At 38.1% G+C, this 25,843-nt stretch overlaps 4 protein-coding genes across 7 annotated transcripts; 3 read left to right on the top strand and 1 right to left on the bottom strand.

Annotated features, from left to right (window-relative positions):
• Positions 1-1,374: 1,374 nt before the first annotated feature.
• On the bottom strand, positions 1,375-4,197 carry si:ch211-212k18.15 (probable E3 ubiquitin-protein ligase ARI5). Its single transcript, XM_044183374.1, has 4 exons — positions 3,982-4,197; positions 3,592-3,692; positions 2,680-2,853; positions 1,375-2,126 (listed from the first exon to the last, which is right to left on the bottom strand). Exons 1-4 carry the CDS (start codon positions 4,061-4,063, stop codon positions 1,671-1,673), a joined length of 813 nt encoding a protein of 270 aa, XP_044039309.1. The 5' UTR covers positions 4,064-4,197; the 3' UTR covers positions 1,375-1,670.
• Positions 4,198-4,226: 29 nt separating this feature from the next.
• Positions 4,227-6,388, top strand: zgc:194655 (uncharacterized protein LOC794380 homolog). The gene is made up of 2 exons (XM_044183379.1): positions 4,227-5,186; positions 6,072-6,388. Exons 1-2 carry the CDS (start codon positions 4,916-4,918, stop codon positions 6,203-6,205), a joined length of 405 nt encoding a protein of 134 aa, XP_044039314.1. The 5' UTR covers positions 4,227-4,915; the 3' UTR covers positions 6,206-6,388.
• Positions 6,389-6,524: 136 nt separating this feature from the next.
• On the top strand, positions 6,525-15,104 carry LOC122869929. Of its 4 annotated transcripts, XM_044183361.1 has the most exons (13): positions 6,525-7,437; positions 7,524-7,615; positions 7,712-7,817; positions 7,921-8,042; positions 8,396-8,466; positions 8,552-8,677; positions 10,555-10,650; positions 10,790-10,921; positions 11,093-11,215; positions 11,332-11,369; positions 11,945-11,985; positions 12,090-12,769; positions 13,256-15,104. In XM_044183361.1, the coding sequence occupies exons 2-13, from the start codon at positions 7,561-7,563 to the stop codon at positions 14,069-14,071; spliced, it is 2,406 nt and encodes an 801-aa protein (XP_044039296.1). In that variant the 5' UTR covers positions 6,525-7,437; positions 7,524-7,560; the 3' UTR covers positions 14,072-15,104. The 4 variants fall into 4 exon arrangements, with proteins under 4 accessions (XP_044039296.1, XP_044039294.1, XP_044039293.1 ...); XM_044183359.1 differs by having other exon boundaries at positions 7,715-7,817; positions 12,090-15,104; XM_044183358.1 differs by having other exon boundaries at positions 12,090-15,104.
• Positions 15,105-18,726: 3,622 nt separating this feature from the next.
• Positions 18,727-25,760, top strand: oxa1l (OXA1L mitochondrial inner membrane protein). The gene is made up of 11 exons (XM_044183365.1): positions 18,727-18,884; positions 20,536-20,670; positions 21,868-21,981; positions 22,071-22,371; positions 22,581-22,724; positions 22,859-22,944; positions 23,199-23,363; positions 23,619-23,723; positions 23,877-24,039; positions 24,175-24,255; positions 25,522-25,760. Exons 1-11 carry the CDS (start codon positions 18,774-18,776, stop codon positions 25,641-25,643), a joined length of 1,527 nt encoding a protein of 508 aa, XP_044039300.1. The 5' UTR covers positions 18,727-18,773; the 3' UTR covers positions 25,644-25,760.
• The last annotated feature ends 83 nt before the right edge of the window (positions 25,761-25,843 follow it).

Genomic DNA, 25,843 nt, shown 5'->3' with positions numbered 1-25,843 from the left:
GCCGATGTTATCCTGGTCTGATCAAGAGTTATTACCAACCAGGGCCACTTTCACAAAGACAGACATTGACAGTTACAGCGACATGTCACTGGGAAAATTTGATGTTCAGTTTGACAATATAAAAACACTTCCATATATAAACATATGTCAGCGCAGATGTGTAGCAGAGTGACAGCAGGTGTCACTGATTGTTACCATGGAAACGTGGCTCTTGATTTTGAGGTATCCTGGGGGTAGGGTGATTTAACCTTTAGCTGTAAGATAAGTCAGTCTGTATTTCTGTGAGTAAGTATCTAGCTTGTATTAAACTAATCTAAGAGCAAAATTAAGACTGGCCTAACACCAGCTGAAAATATCTTTGTGAAACCAGCTCCAGGTGTCACTTCTGGATTCCAGCTGGACGGATTAAAAGGACAAAATCATCCAGTGTGCTTTTTTAGCTGGACCTGTCAGGATTTTGATGTTTTAAAAAAAAAAAATGTTTGAGGATGATCTGTCTGAGTTGAACTGTGTTTTATGACTTATGTTTTTTATTTTACTGTTGTTGTCTTAGTGACAGATCAGATGAATATTAATCAGCACACACAAATTATTTGTAATAACCTCATTAAAAACAGATTGTTTTACCTACCAGTTTCTGTTAAGGATAATAAACACTTTGCAGCCCTAGAGAAAAGCAGGTTAAAAGCTCTAAAATGAATCCCTAAATCCCTAACTCTAAAAGTGTTAAAAAGATATTTGTGTTGAGTAATGTGTGTGAAAACATTGCTTCTTTGAACTTATTTCAGTATTCACAGTAAACGCATGAGTGTACCAGTTCTTATGTTGATACCCTTTGTTTTGTACACACTTACTAGACTTTCCAGGCCTTAATATTAAACTGAAGCATTTTCTATGGGCTCATGGAATATCATCAGACTCAGAAAGACCTAAAGAAATATTTAAAATGTCATTAATATTTGGAGGTAAAAGGGTATATTGTTTTAATCCTAAAATGTAAAGAAATATTTTTTAAAAACTGTATTTTTTTGTTACTTTTCTTTTTCTAACTTTGTTTGATATTAAACTATTTTTCCAGCCTTAGGACTTGTCATCAGTGTCATAGTTGTTCAGTGTTATTTTGGGATTGATCTATAGAGGGTGCTACAGCTCCTCCTGGGACTCTGCAAAATTAACAGGTTTTGTTCTGCATGAAAGGTCATACAGGTGTGCACATTTTTACACAAATTGGCCAATTTTCAGCTAAACTACATGACTAAATGAGAAATATCTATTTGATAGTTGTCTAAATGTTACTATTTTGCTGTCATTTAACTCTGTCCAACATACTGTACATGCACCTGTTTGGGTTAGACATCAAATAGATATTCTGTATTCATGTAAAGGGAAACTTTATTAAGTGATGCTCAGTTATTAATGATGAACTATTATCGAGCAGAGATCAATTGTGAGGAAGCAACTTTCAGTGGCAATATTAAAAAGAGTGCATTATACAACATTATGAGAAAATACAGCATAACATTTTAATGCTCACATTGTACATGAACAAATAAACCTATAAGCCTACACTACTGGCTTCGGTTGCAAAGAGAATCTAACAGGAAAAGTACAGTATAGTGTGACAGAAGAAGGGTGTAAGCTACACACGACTAGTGAATGTGTTTGCACTCTTAGTTTCTGTGCCACACAGGTATGGAGGTTTGTCTGGGAGCCACACCATCACTGCAGGGGATGAAGTAAGAGCTCGTTTCCAGGCACTCAGGAGTGAGCTTCAGACACACAAAGCAGAACTCAACCTGACAGCGAGGACAGATGATGTTCTTACAGCCCGTTTTGTCGTGCTCCACCCTCTGACCACAGGTGGGACAGGCCCGGATGGAGGGACACGCATCCACCCCCTGCACCTGAGGGAGGGCGGTGGTCTTGCAGTTCTTGAGTAGCTCGAGGTCGTGGTTGATGCAGCCGTTGTTGTCGCAGCGGTCAGAGCGTGGAGCTGTACCTTTCCACGGCTTCAGACACTGCCAGCAGAACTGGTAAACTTTCTTCTTGTCTGCTGTGCAGACTGTGCACTGCACACTGAGGTTTGTCAGGTCCTCTCTCTCCACATAGGTTTTGCACCCAGGACACTGTTGGAAAGGATGTGATAAACATTAAAGGAATAGTTCAACATCTTGGGAAATACACTCACCGGCTATATTGAGTTAGATGAGAAGATTGAGACCACTCTCAGTTCTGTCTGGTATAACAAAGGTTACAAAATCTGCCTACCTGCACCTCGTCATCTCTTTTGTTGAATCTGTACAAAAACTGATGAGTAAAAATGAAAACATGCTATTTTTTCCCAGCTGTTTTATGTGACAGACTACTTCTTTGCCTGGCAACTGGTTTAAAGGTGCTGGTAGGCCTTTGGTCCGAATACAGTCAATGCTTTGGACAGAGCCAGGCTAGCTGTTTCCCATCATTGAGCAAAGAAAAGCTAACTGGCTGATGGCTCGAGCTAAATATTTACAGTACGTAGTAGAATGAGAGTAGTATCACTCTTCTCATCTAACTTTCCTTTAAGTTATTTCCGTTATCTGTGTGACTGATGGATGTTGGAGAAACAAACAATCTCTGCTGAACTCATAACTAAACCAGTCTGTAATGTTTTAAAGTTAGCGACATCACCGGGACACTCACTGTTTTGAATTCACAGTATTCTGTAACAGCCAGACGAGCCATGTTCTCTTCGAAGTACTGCATCTCTTCAGCTGTCAGCACTGCCAGCCTGCGCACCTCTTGATAAGACCACGCTGCATCACACTTTTGCAAGGTACCGTGCTTTAAAGCAGGGCACTTAAATTTGTACTGGCCCTGAAATTAAAAGGACAGATTATGTTATATTGCCAGTCGAAAATGCGGTGAACCAGGCTGACAGGGAGTTGAGCATCCCACACGTGTAGACTTAAACCACCCATAACTGAGTTTTGGGGCTCTTGGGGGCGGGTTTAGAGCTTTTTCAGTGAAAACAGTGGCATGCTGCAGCCGAAAACAACACATTGAGAGAGGTGAAAGTGAACCAAAACAGTAAATTTACAGATAGAAAGCTAAAAAACAAAAAACAAAACTGAAACTCGCTATAAAGCTCCGTAAAGCCGAGGGGCGCTGCAGATTTGGGTGATAATTCTGTGTGGGGTTCATTACTACGAGCGACCCCTTTCACACTGTCACTGTCATTTTTATTGTAAAAATACAGAATATAGAGGTTTTAAAAAAGGTTTAACAGAACAATAAATCAGTGTAACACTGTAGAGATGTAAGTCCTGTTTCCACTTCCTAATTGGCAAGAATGAAACAAAAACTAAATTTTACATAAAAATGATGTAGGTAGGAGAAGGCCAGCGTGCCATTATTAATCTGAAAGGAATACATGTGTCAAAATATGAAACATGGTAGTTTAATAAGTTTCAGACTTTCAGACAAGAAAAAGGGCCATGAAATACAGTGGCAGATAATAACTTGAAAGTTATTTTTAGGAGACACTTCGGAACATAAGTCTCGTGTGGAGACACACCTTTGTACCCTGTAACTGAAATGGCGGAAAGTAGCTACCTGATCCAGCAAGCTGCGACACCACCCTGTGAGAGACTCTGGGGTGACGGCATGACCGCAGGACATTTCTGCTCGGAGACACTTGTCTCCTTCCTCTGGGGCTGAGTGGGCACAACAACAAGAGCAGACATTGAACTCAGCATCACAGTCATATATACTGCACATCCAATATGGAGGAAAACGCAATCACCTGCCTTCCTTTAGAAAAAATTAAGAAAATAATATCGCTATAATATCTCATCTGTTGTTACATAACAACAAAGTAAAATAGAATGCATGGAATTCCTTTAATTGGCATAATCAGGATAACGTAAAGAACAAACATGAATTAAGGATATCTTGCACAGTGCGACAGTATAAATTGCTATTCAACTGTTTTTTTGTGCTTACGTAGTGGATCCAGATCATCCGGCCTGTTGACAAACTTCAGAGTCGTGTCTTTGCGGTCGTATGTTTTCTCCACCGTAGTCATTTTGTTTTAGATCAGCTCCTCTGCTCTCCGTCGACAAACGTCTTCTCTGTCTGCACTCAGGAAATGAGCAGCGAGCTCCGAGGCTGCCTGTTGTGTCACCTTCACTGACTGCAACAGGATTGTTTTGTTTTTTACTTTCAGTTTCCCCCCCCCCCCCTGGCAGTAAAAAGACGTAACATGAATGCAGGAAGGCAGGTCTGTTCATGTTACATTTTATTTACTTTTACGCACAATCGTACTGCGGACAGCCTTGGTTTATGGTCATATTTGTGGGGAAAGGCCATTATTGTAACCAACTATTTTTGTTATTGCGTTGTTTCACAGCAGCTTTGTGTAAGGCAGCCAGAATGCGGAACATCTGGTAAACAAACACTGCTTTGGTCAGATGCCAAACACTGCTGGAGTATCAGGTGATTTCCAAACACCGGATTGCGAAATTGACAAAAAAAAAAATGCATTCACGCATTGGTTGTTTTAGAAATGCTGCACAGACATTGTAAGTCGTGAGTCTTTTTTATGGCAGTAAAATATAACGGGTTTTTTTCAGCTTTATTCAACAAAGCAATGTACATATTACGTCAGGCACAAACAAGTACACAACACAATACAGTAGAGCTGATAACAACAAATATTAAAAATAAGGACAGACATTAGAAAACGAGCGATTAATTTGACTTCAGGGGGTTTCATCAAATATGTTTGTGTAATATTCTAAGAACCTGTTGCTTGTTTTATTGTTTGAAAGAGCAAGAGAGTTAAGCATTGAGTTGAATCAATTAGAATACAGGGAAAGAGGGTCGTGAACCTAAAAACTTAATAAATATTTTTTATTTTAAAGTAGAAAGTGAAAGTATGTTCAGTCCCTTTCCTACGTCATATCCCGCTGATAAGTCTGAACAACACCCTGAATGTCGAAGAGGCATTACCTCTCAGACGCAGAACCGAAAGCAGCGCTGCAACAAAAACAACAGCACAAAAATGGGTAAAATCTACCAGGTCGTGGTGAATGGGCTAAGGGGGGAGAAGATGATGATCGACCTGTGCAACACGGAGGAGCAGATGCGGAGCATGACAGTGCTGCAGCTGAAGGAAAAGATAGCGCAGAAGCTTCCTGAGAACAATGGTAGGAGTCGTAATTGAACTTGCAGCCATCTGACATAGTTAAGCTAGACAGTTTTAGACTGTTATAAGCTATTATATTATTGGATTAGCTGTTATTGTTAATGCTTTTACATATGAGCAGCAGTTTAATGTAGTTGGTTGAAATTGAGCTGCTTTAAACTGCTTTATATACTGTTGGATAGTTGAACTAATAACAATGCATTATATTTTATAAACTGGTGGTGTGTTTTGTGTGTAAAATCTGAATCTGCTAAGTAACTACTGACAACAGCTGTCAGATAAATGGAGTAAAAATTACAATATTTCCCTCCAAAATCTAGTGGAGTGCAAGTATAAAGTAGCACAAAATAAAAACACTCAAGCAAAGAACCAGTAGCTACCTCAAAATGGCATGCTACTTAAGTACAGTACTTGAGTAAATGTACTTAGTTACTTTCCACTACCGGTGATTTACAGGCCAAAAGATGTTTAGATTAAAACTGAGATAGATTTAGTTGAAAAATTTAAGTTTTTAGAGGTCTACTTGCCATTGAATTGCTTTTGAAACAGCAGTTAGATATTTAAAAAAACAAAACAAATTAGTCTTTCAACCTGCAATCACCTAATCAGTGCTGATCAGTGTTGAATCAGAAGTTCAGACCTGCAATTTCCACCATTACTCTCTTTCATAGCCACATTCAAGCTTACAACCAGATGAGGAAAAACAGATTCCCAGTCCCAGGGTATCGTTGCAAGGCCAAGAACATATATTTGAACTTGACCTTAAAAGTAAACTTACATTTTTAAATGCTATATATCTTTGCTTTCTGTGAGTGTGTTTATTTGTCTCTGTGTGTGTATGTGTGTGTGTGTGTGTGCGTCTGTGCGTGCGTCTGTCTGTGTATAGGAGAGGAGACTCTGCGGTTGATCTTCGCAGACAAGAGCCTGGATGAAGACTCCAAGCTGCTGTCTGATTATGGAATCCAGCACATGTCCCTTATCATGATTGTGATGAGGGTTCCTGGAGGACTGACTGCTTGACAGAGACCATCCTCTCCTGCTGCCGCAGCTGCTCAATGATATCTCCTGACACTGTTTACACATTTTTAAAGCTTTACTGTATGGGCTGTTTTATTGCAATAATCCTTTAATGTACCCAAGTGCCTCTAAAGATGTTTGAAAAATCTGTTCTTGTTGTACAAAATAAAGACAAATTCTCGTTAATGCCTCATCCTCAAATTAAGTGTGCAGATATTAGGAGGCCTACTAAAGCCTGCACTGAAGCCACATCAACAGGGCATCACATACACACAGAAAGCCTCATTGATGTTTTCTGACAAAGAATGTACATCCTAGAGCAGTGACTACCAACCAGAGGTACTTTTACCCCAGGGGGTGCTTGTGCATTTGCCTGGAGGTATGTAGAAAGATTGCGAAGTGGCTCAACTAATTTTAAAAAATGGAAATTATGATTTGATTAAAAGAATATATCCACATATTAAGGCAGCTGTAACACTACTGTACCTGTTGCAATTATGTAAGTGTGTGTGCGAGCACAGAAGTCTAAACAGGTAGCTAAAAGTAAGGGATAAACAGTTCAAATGATATAGCTAAAAGTGTTGGATAAATGGCTAAAATAATTAGCTAAAAGTAATGGATAAATTACATTCAGCTTCACTCCAAGTGGTAGTAATATGATTGCTGACCAAATCTACCTTAACACTGACACTTCAACAATATGTAACAACATCCACTTTTATATAATCAAAAGTGTCATACATTTGGTACATGATAGGAGGCAATCGATGAAGCCGTACGTGAGTTCTATTGACAGGGCTGTGGGGGTACCTTAGACCAAAAAGGTTGGGAACCGCTGTCCTAGAACATCAGGAAGGTTCTCTGAATGTTGAACAAGGTCCACCATGGGTCCCTGCAAGGGCTCTAGTGTTCTACAACAAATTTTTTTTAATATATTATCCCATGAGTAAAATCAGTTCCTTAAACTGTCTAATAAGTTTAATTTGAAATCACATTAAGTTGAATAATTCAATACTACATCAGCAATAGGCTACAATATTTTACAACTATTTGCACAATAATATTACATTTCCTTGTTAGTCATGCTAGTCTGTCAATAAAAACGAAGTATTTCCGACGCGCCCTGAACGCAGCATTCTAGCAGGTGTGGCGAGAAGTGAAAGTAAAAGTATGTCCGAGGTCGTTTTCTAACAATCTGCGGGAATTTCTTGAAAGTGTGAATCTTACAGCTGGAGGTAGGCTCGTATATTTCAGCACTTGTGTTCGTTTCCACTGTTGCGATTCATTTATTGTCAATAATTCATTGTCAAATCCTTTGCAGCTGACAGCAGTGTAGAGGTGGACTGCTAAAGGAATCAATGAGTTACTTGGAAAAATGTCGACAGTTTCTCGACAATGCTTTTTCTCCTCCAGGTAAGATGTACTTGCTTTTAGGCCGGTTTATCATCCACAGTCATGGTATTAAGACAGCTGTGCAATTTACATGCATTATTATCAATCTCCTCCCAGCAGCCAATAAGTACCATGGCTTGTTAAACCAAGGAGCAACATGCTACCTGAACAGTGTGCTGCAGGTGCTGTTCATGACCGAAGGCTTCAGAGAAGCTGTGGAAAGGTTTGTTGCAAAGTCCAACTTCATACCAAATAATGCATTTGAATTTAGTTGAGGCTACAGTGCACATTTTTATGTCTCATGACCATGTCTTAACTCTGTTTAGGCACACCTGTGACAATCCTGACACAGAGTGTATTGATCATCAACTTAAAACCTTGTTTGATGACTTAAGAAGACATACGGCATACACCTATAACATCACAAATAAGCTGAGCATCGACAGAGGTACAGTATGTGTTAGCACACAGACCAACAAAGCCTTTGAATAAGCTACCTGTTGTCCCAACCCACTTTTTGGGAAATTAGATCAGTTTACATTAGGGTATATCCCTATCACTCAAAAAAATTATTTAATTTTAATTAAAATATTTAGATCTGCATCCTGTGCTCTAGAAGTGTTAATATTCAGTAATTTAAGCCCCACAGATACAAATACCTGATAACCCCTTTAATAATCCAGAGTTAGGGTTTTGTTTTTTTGCTTCATAAGGGATAAGTTGACCAAAAGTCAATATGGTCATTTTACCCTTGTATTTTGTTGAAGAAATGCACATTGATTTCTGCTCTTCCCCTCTCAGTGTATGAACAGCGTGATGCTGCTGAGTACTTTGAAAAGATTTTAAATCTGACCAGTCCTAAAGCATCGCAGGTAAAGACATCATCAATATCGAAGGGGATCTGTAAGTTCATTGAAAAATACTTGTTTATCATTCTCTGTATTTTTGTGCTTTCAGATCTTCCACGGACAGCTGACACACAAGACCATATGTTCTGCATGTTGTACAGAGATGGACACCAATGGGGCATTTTGGCATCTTCCTCTTGCATTGGTGGATTCCTTCAGTGAAGAATATAGTGTGGTAAGAATGTGACAACCTGCAAACTTTGAAGCATTTTTATGTTGCCAGGAGATATATAGTAAACTAAATATGCCATTTGCAGACTAACATTCTGGTCAAAGAGAGTTGAGTGAAACACCATTAACATTTGTGATATATCAAAAAATATTGCATGGACCCTGTCCATCTAAACATTTAAGCTAAACTTTACATGGAGCATAGGTAAACATCATCCACCAACATACTTCATCATGTAATAAAAGACAAAAACAGACAGCTTTAAAATGTTTGGAAACATGGAGGGTTTCAAAGTAGACTTGATTTGAACATAATCAATGTTAAATGTGAATACTGCACTGAATCATACAGAGAAATTCTTTATATACTGTAGATCCCCATGAGTTTCTACTAAGTTGTTGCTCGTGTTGCCAGTGTCCACAGAGAAATGTTGCTGCACTGCACCCAACTGTATGTGTTGAAACCTTCGAGCATGTTACACCTGAATGGTCAGTGATATCGCAGCAGGTGTTTCAGAATCAGAATCAGAAATACTTTATTGATCCCTGAGGGGAAACTCTTTTGCTACAGCAGCTCACTATCACGTGAGTGCACACAGGAATAGAAGTACTAGGCAAAAAAATATAATACACTATAACACAGGTCAGAAAATAAATTAAGTATCAAGTGGGTGTAAGTATAAAATAAAATAAGTGTGAAGTACAAAGTGGGTTTACCGGTTGATGATAATAATACGGTATATTATATAATAGTGCATGAACTGCCAAGTTAAATATAGCTTATTAAGATTATAATGAGACGGAGGATAATGCACAGCAGTAATAGAGGTATGAATAAATGTCAATATCAATAAATATGTTTATTGATAATGTTTGAGACGTGATGAAAACCTGCTATGACATTGTTTAGGGTCAATCATAAAATCCTGCTTAACAAACTACAGTCTTTAGCTCTAGATCATGTCGCACTCAGTTGGTTCTGTGCTTACCGTACAGGGAGAACTCAGACTGTTGCTGCGGGTGCTGAGTCAAGCCCTCTAGCCATCAGTAATGGGTCCATTCCTATTTAGATTGTACATACAAAACATTATCCTCCTTAATCGGTACTTTAATGTCTATTTTTATGCAGGTGATACAGTTTTATATGCCTCTGGCTCCACTCCGACCCACGCTCTAACTCATCGTCAAGTCAATTTAATTTATGTAGTCTAATATCACAAATCACAAACTTGCCTCAAGGGCTTTACACACAACGTGGATGCTTGTGGGACAACAAACAAACAGAGGGTTAGAGCGATGCAGTGGTTTTCTGAAAGTTTACAGTATTCTCGTCAGCAGGACAAACATGGACTATAGTGCTAGGCTTAATAGATTCACTGAGACTGAGAAGGGATATGGTAACAGGTACAAGGTCCGACATAATCAAAGAATAAGCAACTAACTGAAAGTTACGCTAAAAAGATGAGTTATAAGTCTGGATTTAAAGGACTCATCTAAGTCAAACTGTCAAGATGTCAGCAGGAAGGTTATTCAGTCTGCTTTTGATGCTTTCCAATCCTCACTTCTTAATCATAGACTTGTTTTAAATGATGACAAGACAAAGTACACGGTATTCTCCACGTCCACCAGTCTCTCTGACTGTCCTGCCATTAAAACATTTAAATGATACCCATACCACTCAATGTTTAACCAAAAAATTTAAAATCTAACTAGGCTTTCTGTATAGAATTAAAGGATGTCTTTTTTTAAACAGTAAAACTACTGTTCAGTCAGCTTTTATGTCACTTTTATGTGATGCTTTTTTATAACTCTTGTAAACTCTTGTTTTTATTAATTCTATTCATTGCTTGATTGGTTGTCTGGCTTTGGTTTTATTATCAGGTGAATGGCATTGAGGAGTATTTCAGAGCTTCAGATTTTAGTGGAGAAAACCAGATGTACTGTGACCAGTGTGATGCCAAATCTGACGCTACTATTGTGAGTAATGAGGAAACATGAACTGATTTGTCTACATTAACAGTGTGATTTTGCAGTGACAGTATTAAGAGTTCATGGTGTTATAAGGGCATTATAATAACGTGATAATACTTGTTTGGGACCTGTGTTTTTCATTCAGAAATGTGTCATAAAGCATCATCCAGAGGTTTTGATGCTGCTGTTGAAGAGGTTTGAGTTTGACTACCGGTACATGACATATGTCAAAATCAACTGCACTGTGGATGTTCCCTGCACTCTACAGATACCAGAGGTGTGTGTGTGTGTGTGTGTGTGTGTGTGTGTGTGTGTGTGTGTGTATATGTATGTATGTATGTATGTGTGTGTGTATGTATATATACTGTATATTTTAGTATTTTATCAGAACACATTTCTTTTTAATTCCTAGTCCTAATGTCTGTCATTTTTTTCCATTGGTGATCAGAATCAGACATATGAACTGTATGCGGTTGTGGAGCACTTTGGAGATCTTAGAAGTGGACATTACGTTGCAACAATCAAGGATGATGAGAGATGGTATAGCTTCAATGATGACACGGTCACATTGGTAAGACTGATCACTTTAACTCCAGTGTTGTTGGAAGTTGTTCCAAAACCACTTTGTTGTACAGTTACATGTTACAGTACAAAAACTGATTCATGATTGGTTCTTTTCATCAACAGCTTAATTACCAGCCTTTCCAGGTGGATAACTTTGAGAAGTAAGTTTTAGTTCCTCTTTTCATCCCACCATACATTTTTTGCCATTATTTGTTGATTGAGTTTCCACATGAGTATATCCACAGGTGAATGCATAACAGTGAATATACCACATGAACATATTGAATGACTGTGTTACACAATGATGTGACCACAACTGCACATTGTTTCTCTTACCTGTTCCCTAATCCAATCGCTCCCACTTACCCCACCACTCCCCTTATAGGTGAGAAAAGCAATGAAAATGAATGTAATGTACAGATACGTATATCTCTCAATATCTGCAGATTTATCCACACACAGACTTATACAGGACATGCATACAGACATGCATGGACCAAAGCACCCATAGTAATCTACACATGCACATGCACACATATACTGTACATCTATGTATTTATAGTGTCTGCAGGGAAAAAAACAAAAAAGTAACCCTTTTTTCATGTGCACATGCATGTATACCTACACATGCATGCATGTGTGCATGCACAACAGACAGCCCCTGTATTACACACAAGCCATACATTTTTCTGTATTTGAAAATGACCTTCCTTTCTTTTCACATTTCTCTCACTAGATCCAGCAGTGCTTATCTTCTTTTTTACAGGAAAGCTGAAGGTAAGATGGCAAACATGTTCATTATGCTTACTGATGTGTATTGTGAATGACATCATCACATTGTTTGGTACTCTGCCTGAATTTATTTTATTCCTACTTTCCAGTGCATGCTGCAGATAGATGTACTCAAGACATCAGGGAGGTTTCTCCTCCTGGAGACTTCCCGCTTGCTACCAGCGATATCTACAACCAGTGTCAAGATGCTGGAACGATGAGAGAGAGAGAGGAGGCTGAGGGGGCAGCAGAAGCGGGTAATGACACTACAGTGGCTGTTTCCATCGACAAAAATGAAGAAATAGGAACTAAAGACAGAACAGTCAGTGTTGGGTCTCGAGGACTGGGGCTGTCACCTGACTCGTGCGTTAATGTAGTTTATACCAGGCAGAGCATACCATACAGTGAGTATGAGTGTAATGAGGATAGGAATGACTTGCGAAATGCAGAAGCTCATGACAAATCAGAAAAGAGAGAAACCTTATCTAGAGAAACTCAACTTCAAGAGAGTATCAAGGATCAGGACAATGACAGTGGAAGACTAAATGATGTTAGACAGAGGAGACCACAGGAAGTCAGCAACATGCCTGCCATACATGACTATCCTGAACAAGTTTGTGTGGACATGCAGAGAGATGAGGAAGGGATGGCAATGGATGGAAATGGAGACATGGATGGAAAGATGGCAGGTGATGAACAGTCAGAAAGGAGAGGAAAAGCTTCAACAAAATACCTCCACAGGGATGCAGAGCATCAGGACAATGAAAGGTTAGATGATGTTAGACAGAACATGAATGAAAATCAGGAGGGTAAACAGAAAATTGGACAAGATTATGACCTTAAACCTGTTAGTGTGGACAAACAGGGAGACGGGGAGATGATGGAAATAGATGTTAAGGCCGACAATGAAGAAAAAACTGGAGGTGATGAAAGAGGGATGGCATCAGGGAGAGTAAATCTAAAAAATGACCTGAGCTGTGATGAGAGTCAAGACAAAGGAAATGGAAGAGTTGGTGATAGTAAACATAACATGCCAAAAGATGATCAGAGGTGTCAACAGGGGAGCAGTAGCAACTATGAAAGACATGAAGGTACAATGGAAGGAAGACATGATTCAAAGCAGTCAAGAAAATGTCATGGGAAGATAATTGAGGAAGAAATAAAGGAAACCTCTAGTGGTACTCAAAGAACAATCGAAACGAAGAACATAAGCATAGAAACTGTAGAAGGAACCTCACAAGATGGCAGGAGTTGGGTAGATAATGTTAGACAGAACATGAATGAAAATCAGGAGGGTAAACAGAAAATTGGACAAGATTATGACCTTAAACCTGTTAGTGTGGACAAACAGGGAGACGGGGAGATGATGGAAATAGATGTTAAGGCCGACAATGAAGAAAAAACTGGAGGTGATGAAAGAGGGATGGCATCAGGGAGAGTAAATCTAAAAAATGACCTGAGCTGTGATGAGAGTCAAGACAAAGGAAATGGAAAAGTTGGTGATAGTAAACATAACATGCCAAAAGATGATCAGAGGTGTCAACAGGGGAGCAGTAGCAACTATGAAAGACATGAGGGTACAATGGAAGGAAGACATGGTTCAAAGCAGTCAAGAAAATGTCATGGGAAGATAATTGAGGAAGAAATAAAGGAAACCTCTAGTGGTACTCAAAGAACAATCGAAACGAAGAACATAAGCATAGAAACTGTAGAAGGAACCTCACAAGATGGCAGGAGTTGGGTAGAAAATAACAAAAGAAATGATCCAAAAACAGATGCAAAGGTCAGTTTGCCAAAGGGTTTTCAGGATTTAACACTGAGTGGGTCACCATTGCAAGAGGCACAGAAACGTAGAACCAAAAGAGTCATTGGAAATAAAACAAACAGTACAATTTATTTAAATGCCATAAAAAAGCAAAATGTGTCTGATGCACAAGAACAAGCTGCTGCAATAAAACTTGCAAGTAAAAAAAAAACAAGGGCACATAAGAAGAAAAGAAAATTTCACTCTTCCCAGAAAAAATCTACTGGGTGTTTTTGTTGGTTTCGGAAAAGCCGAAAAAATGCAGACCAGACTTCAGAGTCGGATTAAGACGAAATACATACTTTGTCCAGGACAACACAAATTGTTATTTTACAAGACTTCATGTCTTTGTGGTGATCCACAATATTGTATTTTTAGTTTTGAATTGATGTTTATTGATACTTAGCAATATTGCACTCTACTTGCCAGAGACCAGTTAGCAATTAGGCAGTATGGACAGTACTATAACACAGAATATTTCCCCTTTGATCTTTTTGGTTAATGCAGTTTGAGTGTCTGTTGGTACTGTAGTTTTTGTTTGTTCAGTTTGGTTCAGTTTATTTAACAGATCACTGTTGCTGGTTTTGAGGGAATGTAAAATGCATCACTTCCTGTTTGCCACAGGATTGTTTTTTTTGTGTAAATAGCATCAAATGTAAACGGTTTAATGAGAGAGAGTAACGCAATGGAAACTGACTTTAATGAAATCACATTCACAGACCGAATGATCAAACATCTTGTCTTTTGATGCTCTTCTCACTTTCTTTAAATTTTAAAATTTATACAGTTGAAGAAATGTATTTCTTGTTAAATTGTTCATTTGTGTATTACATTATATATTATATATATATATATATATATATATATATATATATATATATATATATATATATATATATATATATATATATATATATATAAAAATATAAATGGCATATATATAACATCTAATGGCATATATATAACATCTAATATGATCTCAGAGAAGAGATTGTTTGAGGAAATTAAATTCAAAAATAAATCTTTTTATTCTTTACTTTTAACATGTTTAATGTGTTTTCTTATTTTACTGATAAGTATTGGAATAATTAGGTCCTTTGGTCTCAGCATTGTTTACCAGAAGAGCACACTACACTTGTAAACTATTACTGCAGTGCCAGCTGACTAATGTTATAGATGCTTTAGATTTTATGTTTATCACTTTGAACCAAACTATTGTGGTGTTGTCATTTACCTTTGTGTCAATTGTGTGATTGTGGTGGTTATTAAAAAAATTACATACATAATAAAAACAGAAAATGAAATAAATGCTTGGACAAGCTGTTTTTGTGGAATGTCGTTCGTTATGATGGCAGGAGAGTTTACCTTACATTGTCCTGTATAGGCTTGTTATACCACGAAACAGTCAGAGAAGTCAAGTTTCAAGTCAAGTCAATTTTGTTTTTATTGCCCAAAATCACAAATTGACCTCATTCGCGATCTGTACTGCATATGACCCTCTATGACCTCAAGGAAAAACTCCCAGAAACTCCTTTAATGGGGAAAAAGGAGTACGTTTCAGGAAGGACAAGAGAAGAGTAATTAAATATGTAATTAGTTACATTGGACAATATTGTGTCATTGTATGAACAGTTGAATGTTACTTGTCCTTCTCATTAATATTCACCAAAGGTGTTGCTTTTAGGGGCAGAGTATTGAAAACCTTGCCTCCTCCCCTCACTTCCACACGGTCAGTCTGATTTTCATATGTGTTTTTTTAAATCCTCGTTCTGCTGGTTTAACCACACCTGAGATCATATCAGGTATACTTTGAAAGAACACTTTGTACCAGGAAATATATCTTTGAGCTATAAATACACCTGCCTCTAACTCAGACCTAAATGAAGCTGTCATGAATACAAAAACAACAGTCTATGTTGTGTCATAGTGAAAGAGAGCTGAGATTAGATTTTCACTTTCAATCTCCCACACATTTACAGGAATTCACATGGCATCTGAACTGTCAGGTTTAGTTTTAGAAGCTATAAACTATGTTTAATGATTGATTTCAACTGAGGGGTTCAAATGTAACTTCATTTTTTTATTATTTTGCAGTTTTTTAAAATTATTTTTCCATTGCTTTGAATTTGGATTTTGAGATGATTTTCCATTACATACTTATTGTTCCACATTAATGACCATGCTGCCATACTATTAAATACTATAAATTAACTGATTTAAAAAGTGGTGCATGATGTCTGAGCAGCTATTTATCACACAAAAAAGTATGTGGACAAGCTGGTAAGAAAGTGTTGTTCTGATCAGATGCCGCAGCTGCTGGGAATACATTGAACATTTAACAGGTAAACAACAATGTACACCGTGTTGGCGCAGCTTTTTAAAATTCACCTGCACAGTCTTTATCTCCTGCATGTTTTTTAACAAAATAAAAAATCCCACACCCCCAATGACATGCACAAAAAAAACCCTCGCTTTCAGTTTTCATCTCAGTTGTTTGATGTTGATATCGGCTGTGTATATATGACACACGAATGTGAATATGAATGTACAGTTAATGTGTTGTGAATTCTATATTTGTTTATTGAGAATTCATCTGTCTCTGTTTTGTGGTGTTCATAGAAATATGCATCCCCAGTAAAACCTCAGTAGCTCCATGTCAGTTTGGTAATGTAGGATGATATTTTATCTCACTATATGTTAAATAATCATAAGGTAATCATTAGGTAATGATGCATTTGCAGTCACATTGATGCACTAGTTTACTGAAGAAAATTAAAAATTCACCAGGCCTACACTTCACTTAACTCACAATTAAAAGGCAGCCTGGTCTTTTATTTCAAGATTAAATAACTGCATGTTTTTCAGTGAACAAAATGAAGAATCCAATGTCAAAAGTGTGTAATATGTTTTACTTTTATAATCTTTCCACACATGACAGATGACACACAGCTGCACATGCAAAGGTTCTGACATTTAAAGCTTGAGAACTCCTAATATTAACAGATACAATATGTGCTAAATACCTAGATAGTCTTAATTTCATAATGAATCTACAACAGAAACCACACCAAATCCTTCTCTCATGCAGTTTTCAATGCTGTCTGCCATTTAACCTTCGAGGTAGGCCATGTGCGCGATCTGCTCCTAATTGCCATATTCACAAAAGACATTGAATGCAGCATTTCCGTGAGTCATCAAGTGAAAGAGAAAGTATTCCGACGTTTATATTAAGCTGCAGGTAAGCTCATATTTTTTGACAACAAGTGTCAAGATGCTGGAAAGATGAGAGAGAAAGAGCATGCTGAGGGGGCAGCAGAAGCGGGCAATGACACTACAGTGGCTGTTTCCATCGACAAAAATGAAGAAACAGGAACTAAAGACACAACAGTCAGTGTTGGGTCTCGAGGACTGGGGCTGTCACCTGACTCGTGCGTTAATGTAGATTATACCTGGCAGAGCATAACATACAGTGAGTATGAGTGTAATGAGGATAGGAATGAAGGAATGAAGCTCATGCCAAAGCAGAAAAGAGTGAAACCTTATCTAGAGAAACTCAACTACAAGAGAGTGCCGAGGACAATGACAGTGGAAGACTAGATGATGTTAGAAAGTTAAGAAAGAGGAACTAAAGACACAACAGTCAATGCCAGAAAAAAGGCAAAAAGTGTCTGATGCACAAGAACAAGCTGCTGGAATAAAACATGACCTAAAAAAAGTGCACATGAGAAGAAAAGAAGATGGTGGCATCACTCTGCCCCATTGAAGCAACACAGAAAAGGGGAAAGAACATAACAGTAGATCTGGGGTATTTTGTACTTTAAGAAGACAGAAAAATGTGGATGAGATATCAGACTTGGAATAAGACCCATATGGTCCATAAGCTTCTTTTTTAAACTTGATACTTTGCAATTTCGAAATCACATTCACTGTATGAATAATCACTTACTCTTCTTAGGCTTACGCTTCTCTTTGGCAGTTTCTTACATTTCTGAGTTAAATCGTTCAGTGATAGGCTTACATAAATAACTATCACAGAGTGTAATGTGTAATTGATTGCAGTTAAGTGATGTGTGTGGAAGTTAAAATGTAAATCCTTGCATAGATATTTCATGTGTTTTTATCTTTATTATGTGTTTTTGATTTTACTGATATATAAACTATATTGTGTTGACTTGATAGTATAATTTAGGATACCAGGAAATTACAATATGCAAAGCATTACTGCCCACAGACTGTGTCTTCTGTCCCTTTTAACATGGTTACAATTTTATGATCATTTTGATCCTAAAAAGCTAAATTGTTTTGATTATACAGTTGCATTTTTATTGGTACAGTGTGGAATTAATGTATAAGTGCACCTAGCAATCTGTTTTGAAATGGAGGTTGTCTGTTACCTTGGTTTTCTCTCATGCCATGTAACTGTATGCTTTAAAATCAAGATTCTGATAGACTGTCTGATATACTTAAAAAATAAAATAAAATACAGCCTTTGAAACATTGTTTTTTGGAAGATCATTAGGTTATGATGGTTAGAGAGAGAAACAGATACTTGTTAATTGCCCAAATAAATGTGAGGTGCTTTATGTGTATTTTGTTTTCTATATTTCAGGATAATCTTTGAACTTGACACAAAAGGGCAGGAGGAATAACATATCATAGTTAGAAATGACACAAAATATTTTAAATATTAGAATTTGGTAGACAATTACATTTCTAATGTAGCATAGTGGAGTAGAGGTATAAAGTAGTATTAAATGTTAATTCTTCAGTACCAACAAGTACTCAAACTTGTTCTAAAGTATGTTCTATGAGTACTTAGTGTGTCCTGAAGTCACTGAAAAAAGGCAAATAGCAATCATATTTGAGCAGAATGACACTACACTGTTGAAAACAAAACAAACAAACAAAAACAAACATGAACACCAAGCATTTTGCAAACAGCCTAGAAAATTGACTCCTCGCACTTTCCGTAGTGGGTTATTTTCCCAACATGGCTGCCATCAGGAGCGGGGTGACTCCGGGTTGCCTAGCAAGATGCTTCCTGAGACAGACTGGAAAACCGAGCCGGGGCAGCCACCCCCTTTCAGACATTTGGAACCACGTAGGTCTTCTTTACAGTTTCACATCTGATACTTTATCCGTGCTTCTGAAACAAAGACACAAACAGCGATTTCCCCCCGGCTAACTCGCTAGCCGGCTAGCATCCTCGCTGCGCAGTTATGAGTGCATGCCTTCTGTGTGACTTTGACAGTAACCGCTTCTCAGCAAAGACAGAGGTCTCCGATATTTAATATAGCATGTAAATCACCAGGTTTTTAAACGAGAACAATGTGGGCAGTTTAGCTAAAAGCACTGAAATACGTGCTTAACACCACCCGGAGTTTTTTTGACATTATTGAAGTGTACCTAACATACATCTGCGTGGCTCCACAGGCTAGCAAGGCTCTGTTAACAGGTGCTAGCTTTGTCAACAACTACCACAACATTTCTCCTGAAGTAAAGATACTTTGGCTGTTGCTCTGCCATTAGCTTAGCCAGGGTTTAAACCTAAATTAGCTAACCTGTAGAAATCAGCTAAATGCCACTAGAGGTCACTGTATCTGAGGTTAAACTTGAACCTGCTGTACACCTGGTTTTTCTGAGGTTTCATAAAGTTCAGTTAAAGGGTAGATTTCTATCATTTATCTTTCATCATGAATGTTCATGTAAGTGTCAACCCAATGTAATATTGTGTAATACCATTTTAAAAGAGTCATCTGCCTCAATTTCTTTTTTGACACAAGAAACAGGATTATCTGACAAACTTTAGGGCTAAATTTATAACAACAGCGTTTTGACTAATGCACCACTACATGTTCAGTAAGTGTGGTAGGTTTGTCAGTAATGTTGGCAGGTGAATCACCTGTAAATTGTTGTGTTATCTCAGGTTATAGGCTAAGTCACATAAAACAAACAAGACTAGATGTATTGTAGGATAGATTCCCACTGCAAAGCTGCTACTGCAGTAATTACTGATACAGGGTAAAATGTTCTATGATGTGATTTACATTTGCATTAAATGCATAGTGTTATAAAATGTTACTTTGTGCAACTAGACTATAAATAACAAAACACATACTGTGTATTGTTTTGTTTCTTAATTCTTCCCCAGCAGTTGCTATTGTTGGCTGAACTGGAAAATCTGAAATCTAAATTTCTTTCATTACTGTTTATAGAGGATAAGAAGACAAACACAGCATTATTATGCAGCTCTCCTCTGAATAAGGTTACTTTTATAATACCTCCAAATTAGATACAGTTTAGCTGAGGTTCAGCAGGACCTGTGCTCATTTTGACAGTGCAAACAGAGTTAGGACTGCAACTAATGATTATTTTCATTGGATAAATTCAGTTGTTTTTAAGTTGAAATGTGGGGGGGACATCACTGCTTCTCTGAGCCCATTGATTTTGTCTGACCCACGGCACAAAACTTAAAGATTTAAATTTACACAGATATTAAACAGAGAAAAGCAGAAAGTAGTCATATTTGAGAAACTGTAACCAAATAATGTAGCCTTTTTGCTTGATAAAAGACTTAAATTATTAATTGATTATGAAAATATTTTAGTTTTAGTTGAACCGGTTCTTAACCGCAACTAAACGATGCTATGTGACACGGAAACAGCCCCCATATGTGTCGTCAGGTTGTATTTAATTGTGTAAACTCAAAGTGTGCATCTGGCTGACACTCTGTCCCTCTGGTTCACAAACAGCGGTTGCTCCAGAAGTCTCATCTTCACACGGTGTTTGAGTGTCGCAGTCCAGCCGCCAAGACTCTGCTGGGCCGCAGACAGCATGGGAAGTTCCTCTGGGTGAACACTGTGGCAGTCAGACACAACAGCTCACAGGTGAGTTGGCATACAGGTGATCAGTCTAATGGCAAAGCTGGTGTTGAGCTGCATCAGTAAACGTCACCTCAGTAAGATCAAACTCAGGTTGTCCTCATCAGAGCTCAAGAGGAAAGAGTGAGAGTATCCTGTTACAGCTCAGTCCACAGTATTATTTTTTCAACCATGTGAGTTAAAGATATATTCAGATATATAATTTAATAGTTTGACTTGTGGATTTCTTAAATGACCAGAATTTTAAATATGGGCCTGTTTTACTGCCCTGTTGTGTACAATCATCTGTGATGTAAACACACTTTTCATAGCATTGATGCATGAAATATTAACTACATTTTGGAAGTGACAACAGGCTCCAGTTAGTGGATTGTGCATTCAAATTTGTTTCATAAGTATGTTAAAACGCCAGAAATCTCAAGTAGTCTATATTTTACATTATAATGCATCAAAATACTGCCTCCAGTTCTGGCTATTGTCCACCTGCTTTGGCATGTTTCACTTAATGTAGAGATTTCACTATTATTATATTGTGAACTGTTATAATTTCTATGTTAAGGTTAACCTAGAATTGATTAGACCGCTATAGGTTTTTTGCAGAGACATTTTCCCTTTTGATCATAAAATTTTATAAATGCATTCTGTAGATTACCATTCTGCTAATAACTGAAAGCTGCATGACAAGAATTGTCGAACATTTTGTGTTTGTTTATTCATCAGTATTGTTCTTGAACACGGCTGCATCTTCAACTGAACTGCTGCCTCTCACATTTAACAGTGTGAGTGAGAGTAATGTAGCACCAACACATTTGTAGTGAAATGTTTGACTGCTATGGCTGCATTTCTTTTATTTAAATTGTACTAAATATCTGTTTAAAACTCAAACGTTTTATGTGGAGTTATGTTTTAATATTTGTAAGAAGTCTCTGTCTGTTTTTTTTTTTTAAGGTTAAGTTTTGCCTTGAAAAGAAATGTTTTTTTATTGTACTAGTGCCTTCAGTTAGTTGTATAGTTTACATTTATAGAGATGTTACACCTTTCCTGTGTTTTTATTTTGGAAGTATTGAAATCTATCAAAGTGAATGAAATCATGTTGTGGCCAGAGATTTTATGATGCACCGAATCTTTGCTGAAATATCAAAGTCAAATTGAACAGCTGTTTGAATGAATCGTTATGTACCATGTTGATATTGATATTTGCAGATACCACCTGAGGATGGAATCCTGGCAGCTCCGGTGTTGGAAGCTTCTGACGGCCTTCCAGTCTCTCTGCCCGCTGACCCTACTCCCATCATCGCACAACCAATCACTGAAGAGGTGGCTGAGACTACATCTTAAATAAAATCATCTATCTAAGGCTTCTATTTATCTTCTAACTTGAATTCCATTTTCATTGATATTTTCAGATCCCAGTTGAAACGGTTTCCATGGCAGTACCAGTAGGGGACATCTCTCCTCATCCTCCTGTCTTGGGTTCCTCCCCTGAGTTTGTGTCCGCTGACATTACCCCTATTTTAACGCAGCCAGTCATTGAGCAGGTGGCTGATGCTGCACCGACTGCAGTGGAGGTCCTGCAGGCTGTGACTACAGAAACCAGTTTAGCAGAACTGGGATTGGCCGGCAAAACGCCAGTGGGCCTGATCCAGAACTTGTTAGAGTTCATGCACGTGGATCTTGGTTTGCCCTGGTGGGGGGCCATTGTTGTAGGTAAGCACAGATTTTAAAAACCTGAATATAAATCAGTATGTCAACATTCTGGGAAAAGTAGTCAAGGCAGGTTATATCAGTATCTGAGATTGATATTTTTCTTGAGTCTCATTTAAAGCGATTCTAACAATGTCTACTGTATTTCCTGTGTCCTTCCTTATCCTGTTCTACCTCCTTCCTGTTTCTATTAATCCCTCACCCTCATATAGGAACGGTGTTGGCTCGTTTGGCTGTGTTTCCAGTCATAGTGAAGGGCCAGAGGGAGGCAGCCAAGCTGAACAATGTTCTGCCTGAGATGACCAAACTTACTGCCAGGATGACTGAGGCCAAACAGAGCGGAAACAAATTTGATTGTAAAATTTCGCTCTGCTTTCTTCTTTGCATTTGTCTTTTCAGTCACAATTTAGATGTTAGTTTTTGTGTGTGTGTGTGTGTGTAAAAATCCAGCCTCATCAACTTGTCATAAGCTGCTGTTTGCATGTTACAGTTGCCAAAGCCTACTCTGACCTGAACTTGTTCCAGAAGAAGCATGATGTAAATCCTCTCCGTGGCTTCCTAGTTCCTATGGTGCAGGTCAGTTTATCTCTTTATACTGGTTTCCCTGTTATATTGTACTGCGCTGTGAGACAAAAACAATGCATGTATCAAATTTTATCAAAGTAGGATTCATTTTCATGTCCGTGTTTCTATGTGTTGGCCTTTTGTGGAGACAAAATTGACTGAAATAAAATCAACTTAACAATGGGTACGTTTGTTATGCCAATAAAAGGAGATTAAAAACATTAGCAGGAGCTGATGAAAGAAATGTTACACTACTGTTCCCCCAGGCACCAGTCTTCATCTCTTTCTTCATTGCACTGAGGAAGATGGCCTATCTGCCGGTGCCCAGCTTGCAGACAGGGGGCCTGCTATGGTTTCCAGACCTGACAGCAGCAGATCCTTTTTATATCCTGCCTTTGGCTGTCACTGGAACCATGTTCTTCATCCTTGAGGTCAGCCAGCTTTTACCCAACTTGTCAGAAAGAAAGAAGGAAATGTCATATTTATTGTAGAATAATATCAACCGTTAATCTGTATTTTTTTCAATGCTCTTTCAATGCCAGCCAGAATAAACAATCAGCACAATTAGGAAACTAATAGGATTGTCAGAATTTGTGATAGGTGGTGTTATGATCTTGTTATGAACTGTTGAATGTAATCATGCTTTTCCTTAATAATCACCGCATTGGTTACCTTTTCCCTTTTAGTTGGGTGCAGAGTCTGGTATCGACAACCCCAATCTGCGAGCCATGAAGACTGTGTTCAGGATCATGCCCTTTGTCATCCTCCCCCTCACTATCAACTTCCCCACGGTCAGTCATTCACTCACATCAGTTTTTGTTCTAGTGGTTTAACCTCACCTCACATACTGAAAGGGTACTTAGTTCCAGGAAATACATCAGAAACCCACTGCTGCTGCAGATTTTGTACATTCAGTGTCTAAAATCTTCTCAAACAAACTTCAGGCGGTGTTTACCTACTGGCTGACCTCCAACTGCTTCTCCTTGGGTCAAGTCGCCCTGCTCAGACACCCCTTTGTCAGAGATAGGTTGAGGATCCCGGAGAGGATCAAACACCCAGCCTCCGCCCTGCCCCAAAATGATGGCTTCATTGAAAGCATGAAGAAGGGTTGGTGTCTAACCTTGCATCAAATAGATTAGGACTTAAGGACATTTGCTGGATTGGTTCTTACTAGTAATGTTAAACTATAGAGAAATTGCAGCACTGATTATTTCTGTCTTTGTCCGTGCTGTAACTCTCCAGGCTGGAAAAATGCTCAGCTGGCCCAGCAGCTGGAAGAGAGGGAAAGGAGAATCAAAAATCATCTGGACCTAGCTGCTAAAGGTCAGTCTCCCCACTACTTCCTCAGCTTCACATAGACAGACTTTTTATTCCTCGTTTGGCTTTATTTCAGCTGTGTGCCACAGAGAAACAGCAGGCTGTTGTTTCTAAATGAGAATAAAGGATGGAGAAAAAAAAGTGGAAGTTGGACAGGTGGAAAAAAAACATTGGCATTATACAAATGCTATGGTTGGCTAAAATAATCACAATATGTCATATTATCTCAATAATTATTCAATCCTAGCATGTATTAAAAGGTACACCAATACTCCATGACTTCTTTTTTTTAAGTCTCTTATTAATATGGACTTTAAAACAACGTGTTTTGAAATCCCTCACCCTTGTATAGGAACGTGCTGACTAATGTTTTTAACAAAATAATGTTGTTAAATAATGTTTAAGAAATATGTTTTCTCAGTATAATAGGGTAATGCACAGTAGCCTTTGTGATAACTGGATATAGAAATGGAAGTGCTCCCCCTTGTGGCCAGAGCCAATTATTGTAGTAATAAGCTAAAATGCTAAATTGGCTGTATCAGGGTATTAATGGTAATTATGAGTGTACACAAGACTGAAAGCCAGCAGATGGAGTATTACTTTTTTTCACACTATTACCTGCATCTGAAAATGCATGTTTTTTACTCAACAACTATTAAATCAGACCTCCAAACTTAAAAAATAGTTTCTTGCTGGATATTCAGTTTGTTCTTGGACAGGTTAAGGTGTGATTAAACGGACACTGACTGCAGCTCGCGAGACATATACACATTTTAAAATTTGCTACAGATTCACAGACTTACAGGTGTGCTGCTGTTGAGTCCACACGGCCTTAAAACTGTGTCACTGCAAAATCAGCAAGTGATAAAGGACTCTGAGTGTGACTGATATTGCTGTCACAAAGGCAACATATTTACAACAACAAGCAAGTCTTTTTTTTCTCCATCTTTTGTGTGCCATTTATAGTGCTCTTGCCATTTTAGATTAGCACTGTGTAAAACGGAGGTTGCAGGTGTTATCAACAAAAAAACATGAAAGCTCATTGTTCAAGATGGAGACCACACATTAAGCAAGTGGAACACAGTGTTTATAAAATAAACCTACACATCCTGAAGGCCATTAGCACAATTGCCTCTGTGCTGTCAAGGCTTTGACTCTGTGTGTACTGAAACTGTGAATGTGTGAATAATGAACACTATACCACATGTATAACTTTCAGTTTAGCATTTCTTAAATTTTTGCCAAATGTCTTCTCTTCATTCCTCTTTGCAGGTCCACTGAGGCAGACTTTTACCCACAATCCCCTCCAGCAGAACCCACCTATGGCTGCAGCATCAGCTAAAGCCAAGCCAGCTAGTGGCAAGGTGAGGCCATGGAAGGACACTATTGGATAATCAGACTGGTTGATAGCTTGACAGTATAATGATTTATGTACATATTTATGGATGGAGAAGACAAGGGTTGCCATTATGTATTATTCTAATTAAAATTTAAAATCTGCCTCAAAACAACCACTTTGGTGTGTTTTTGAAAACACAACACATTAATCCACTTCCCCAGAAACATCCCTGAAATAGAATGAAAGAAATTATTC

Source organism: Siniperca chuatsi, linkage group LG22, assembly GCF_020085105.1.
Source record: "Siniperca chuatsi isolate FFG_IHB_CAS linkage group LG22, ASM2008510v1, whole genome shotgun sequence".
Lineage (NCBI taxonomy): Eukaryota > Metazoa > Chordata > Actinopteri > Centrarchiformes > Sinipercidae > Siniperca > Siniperca chuatsi.
Note: the sequence above shows the minus strand (reverse complement) of the source record. Positions and strands in the feature narration are given on the sequence as shown.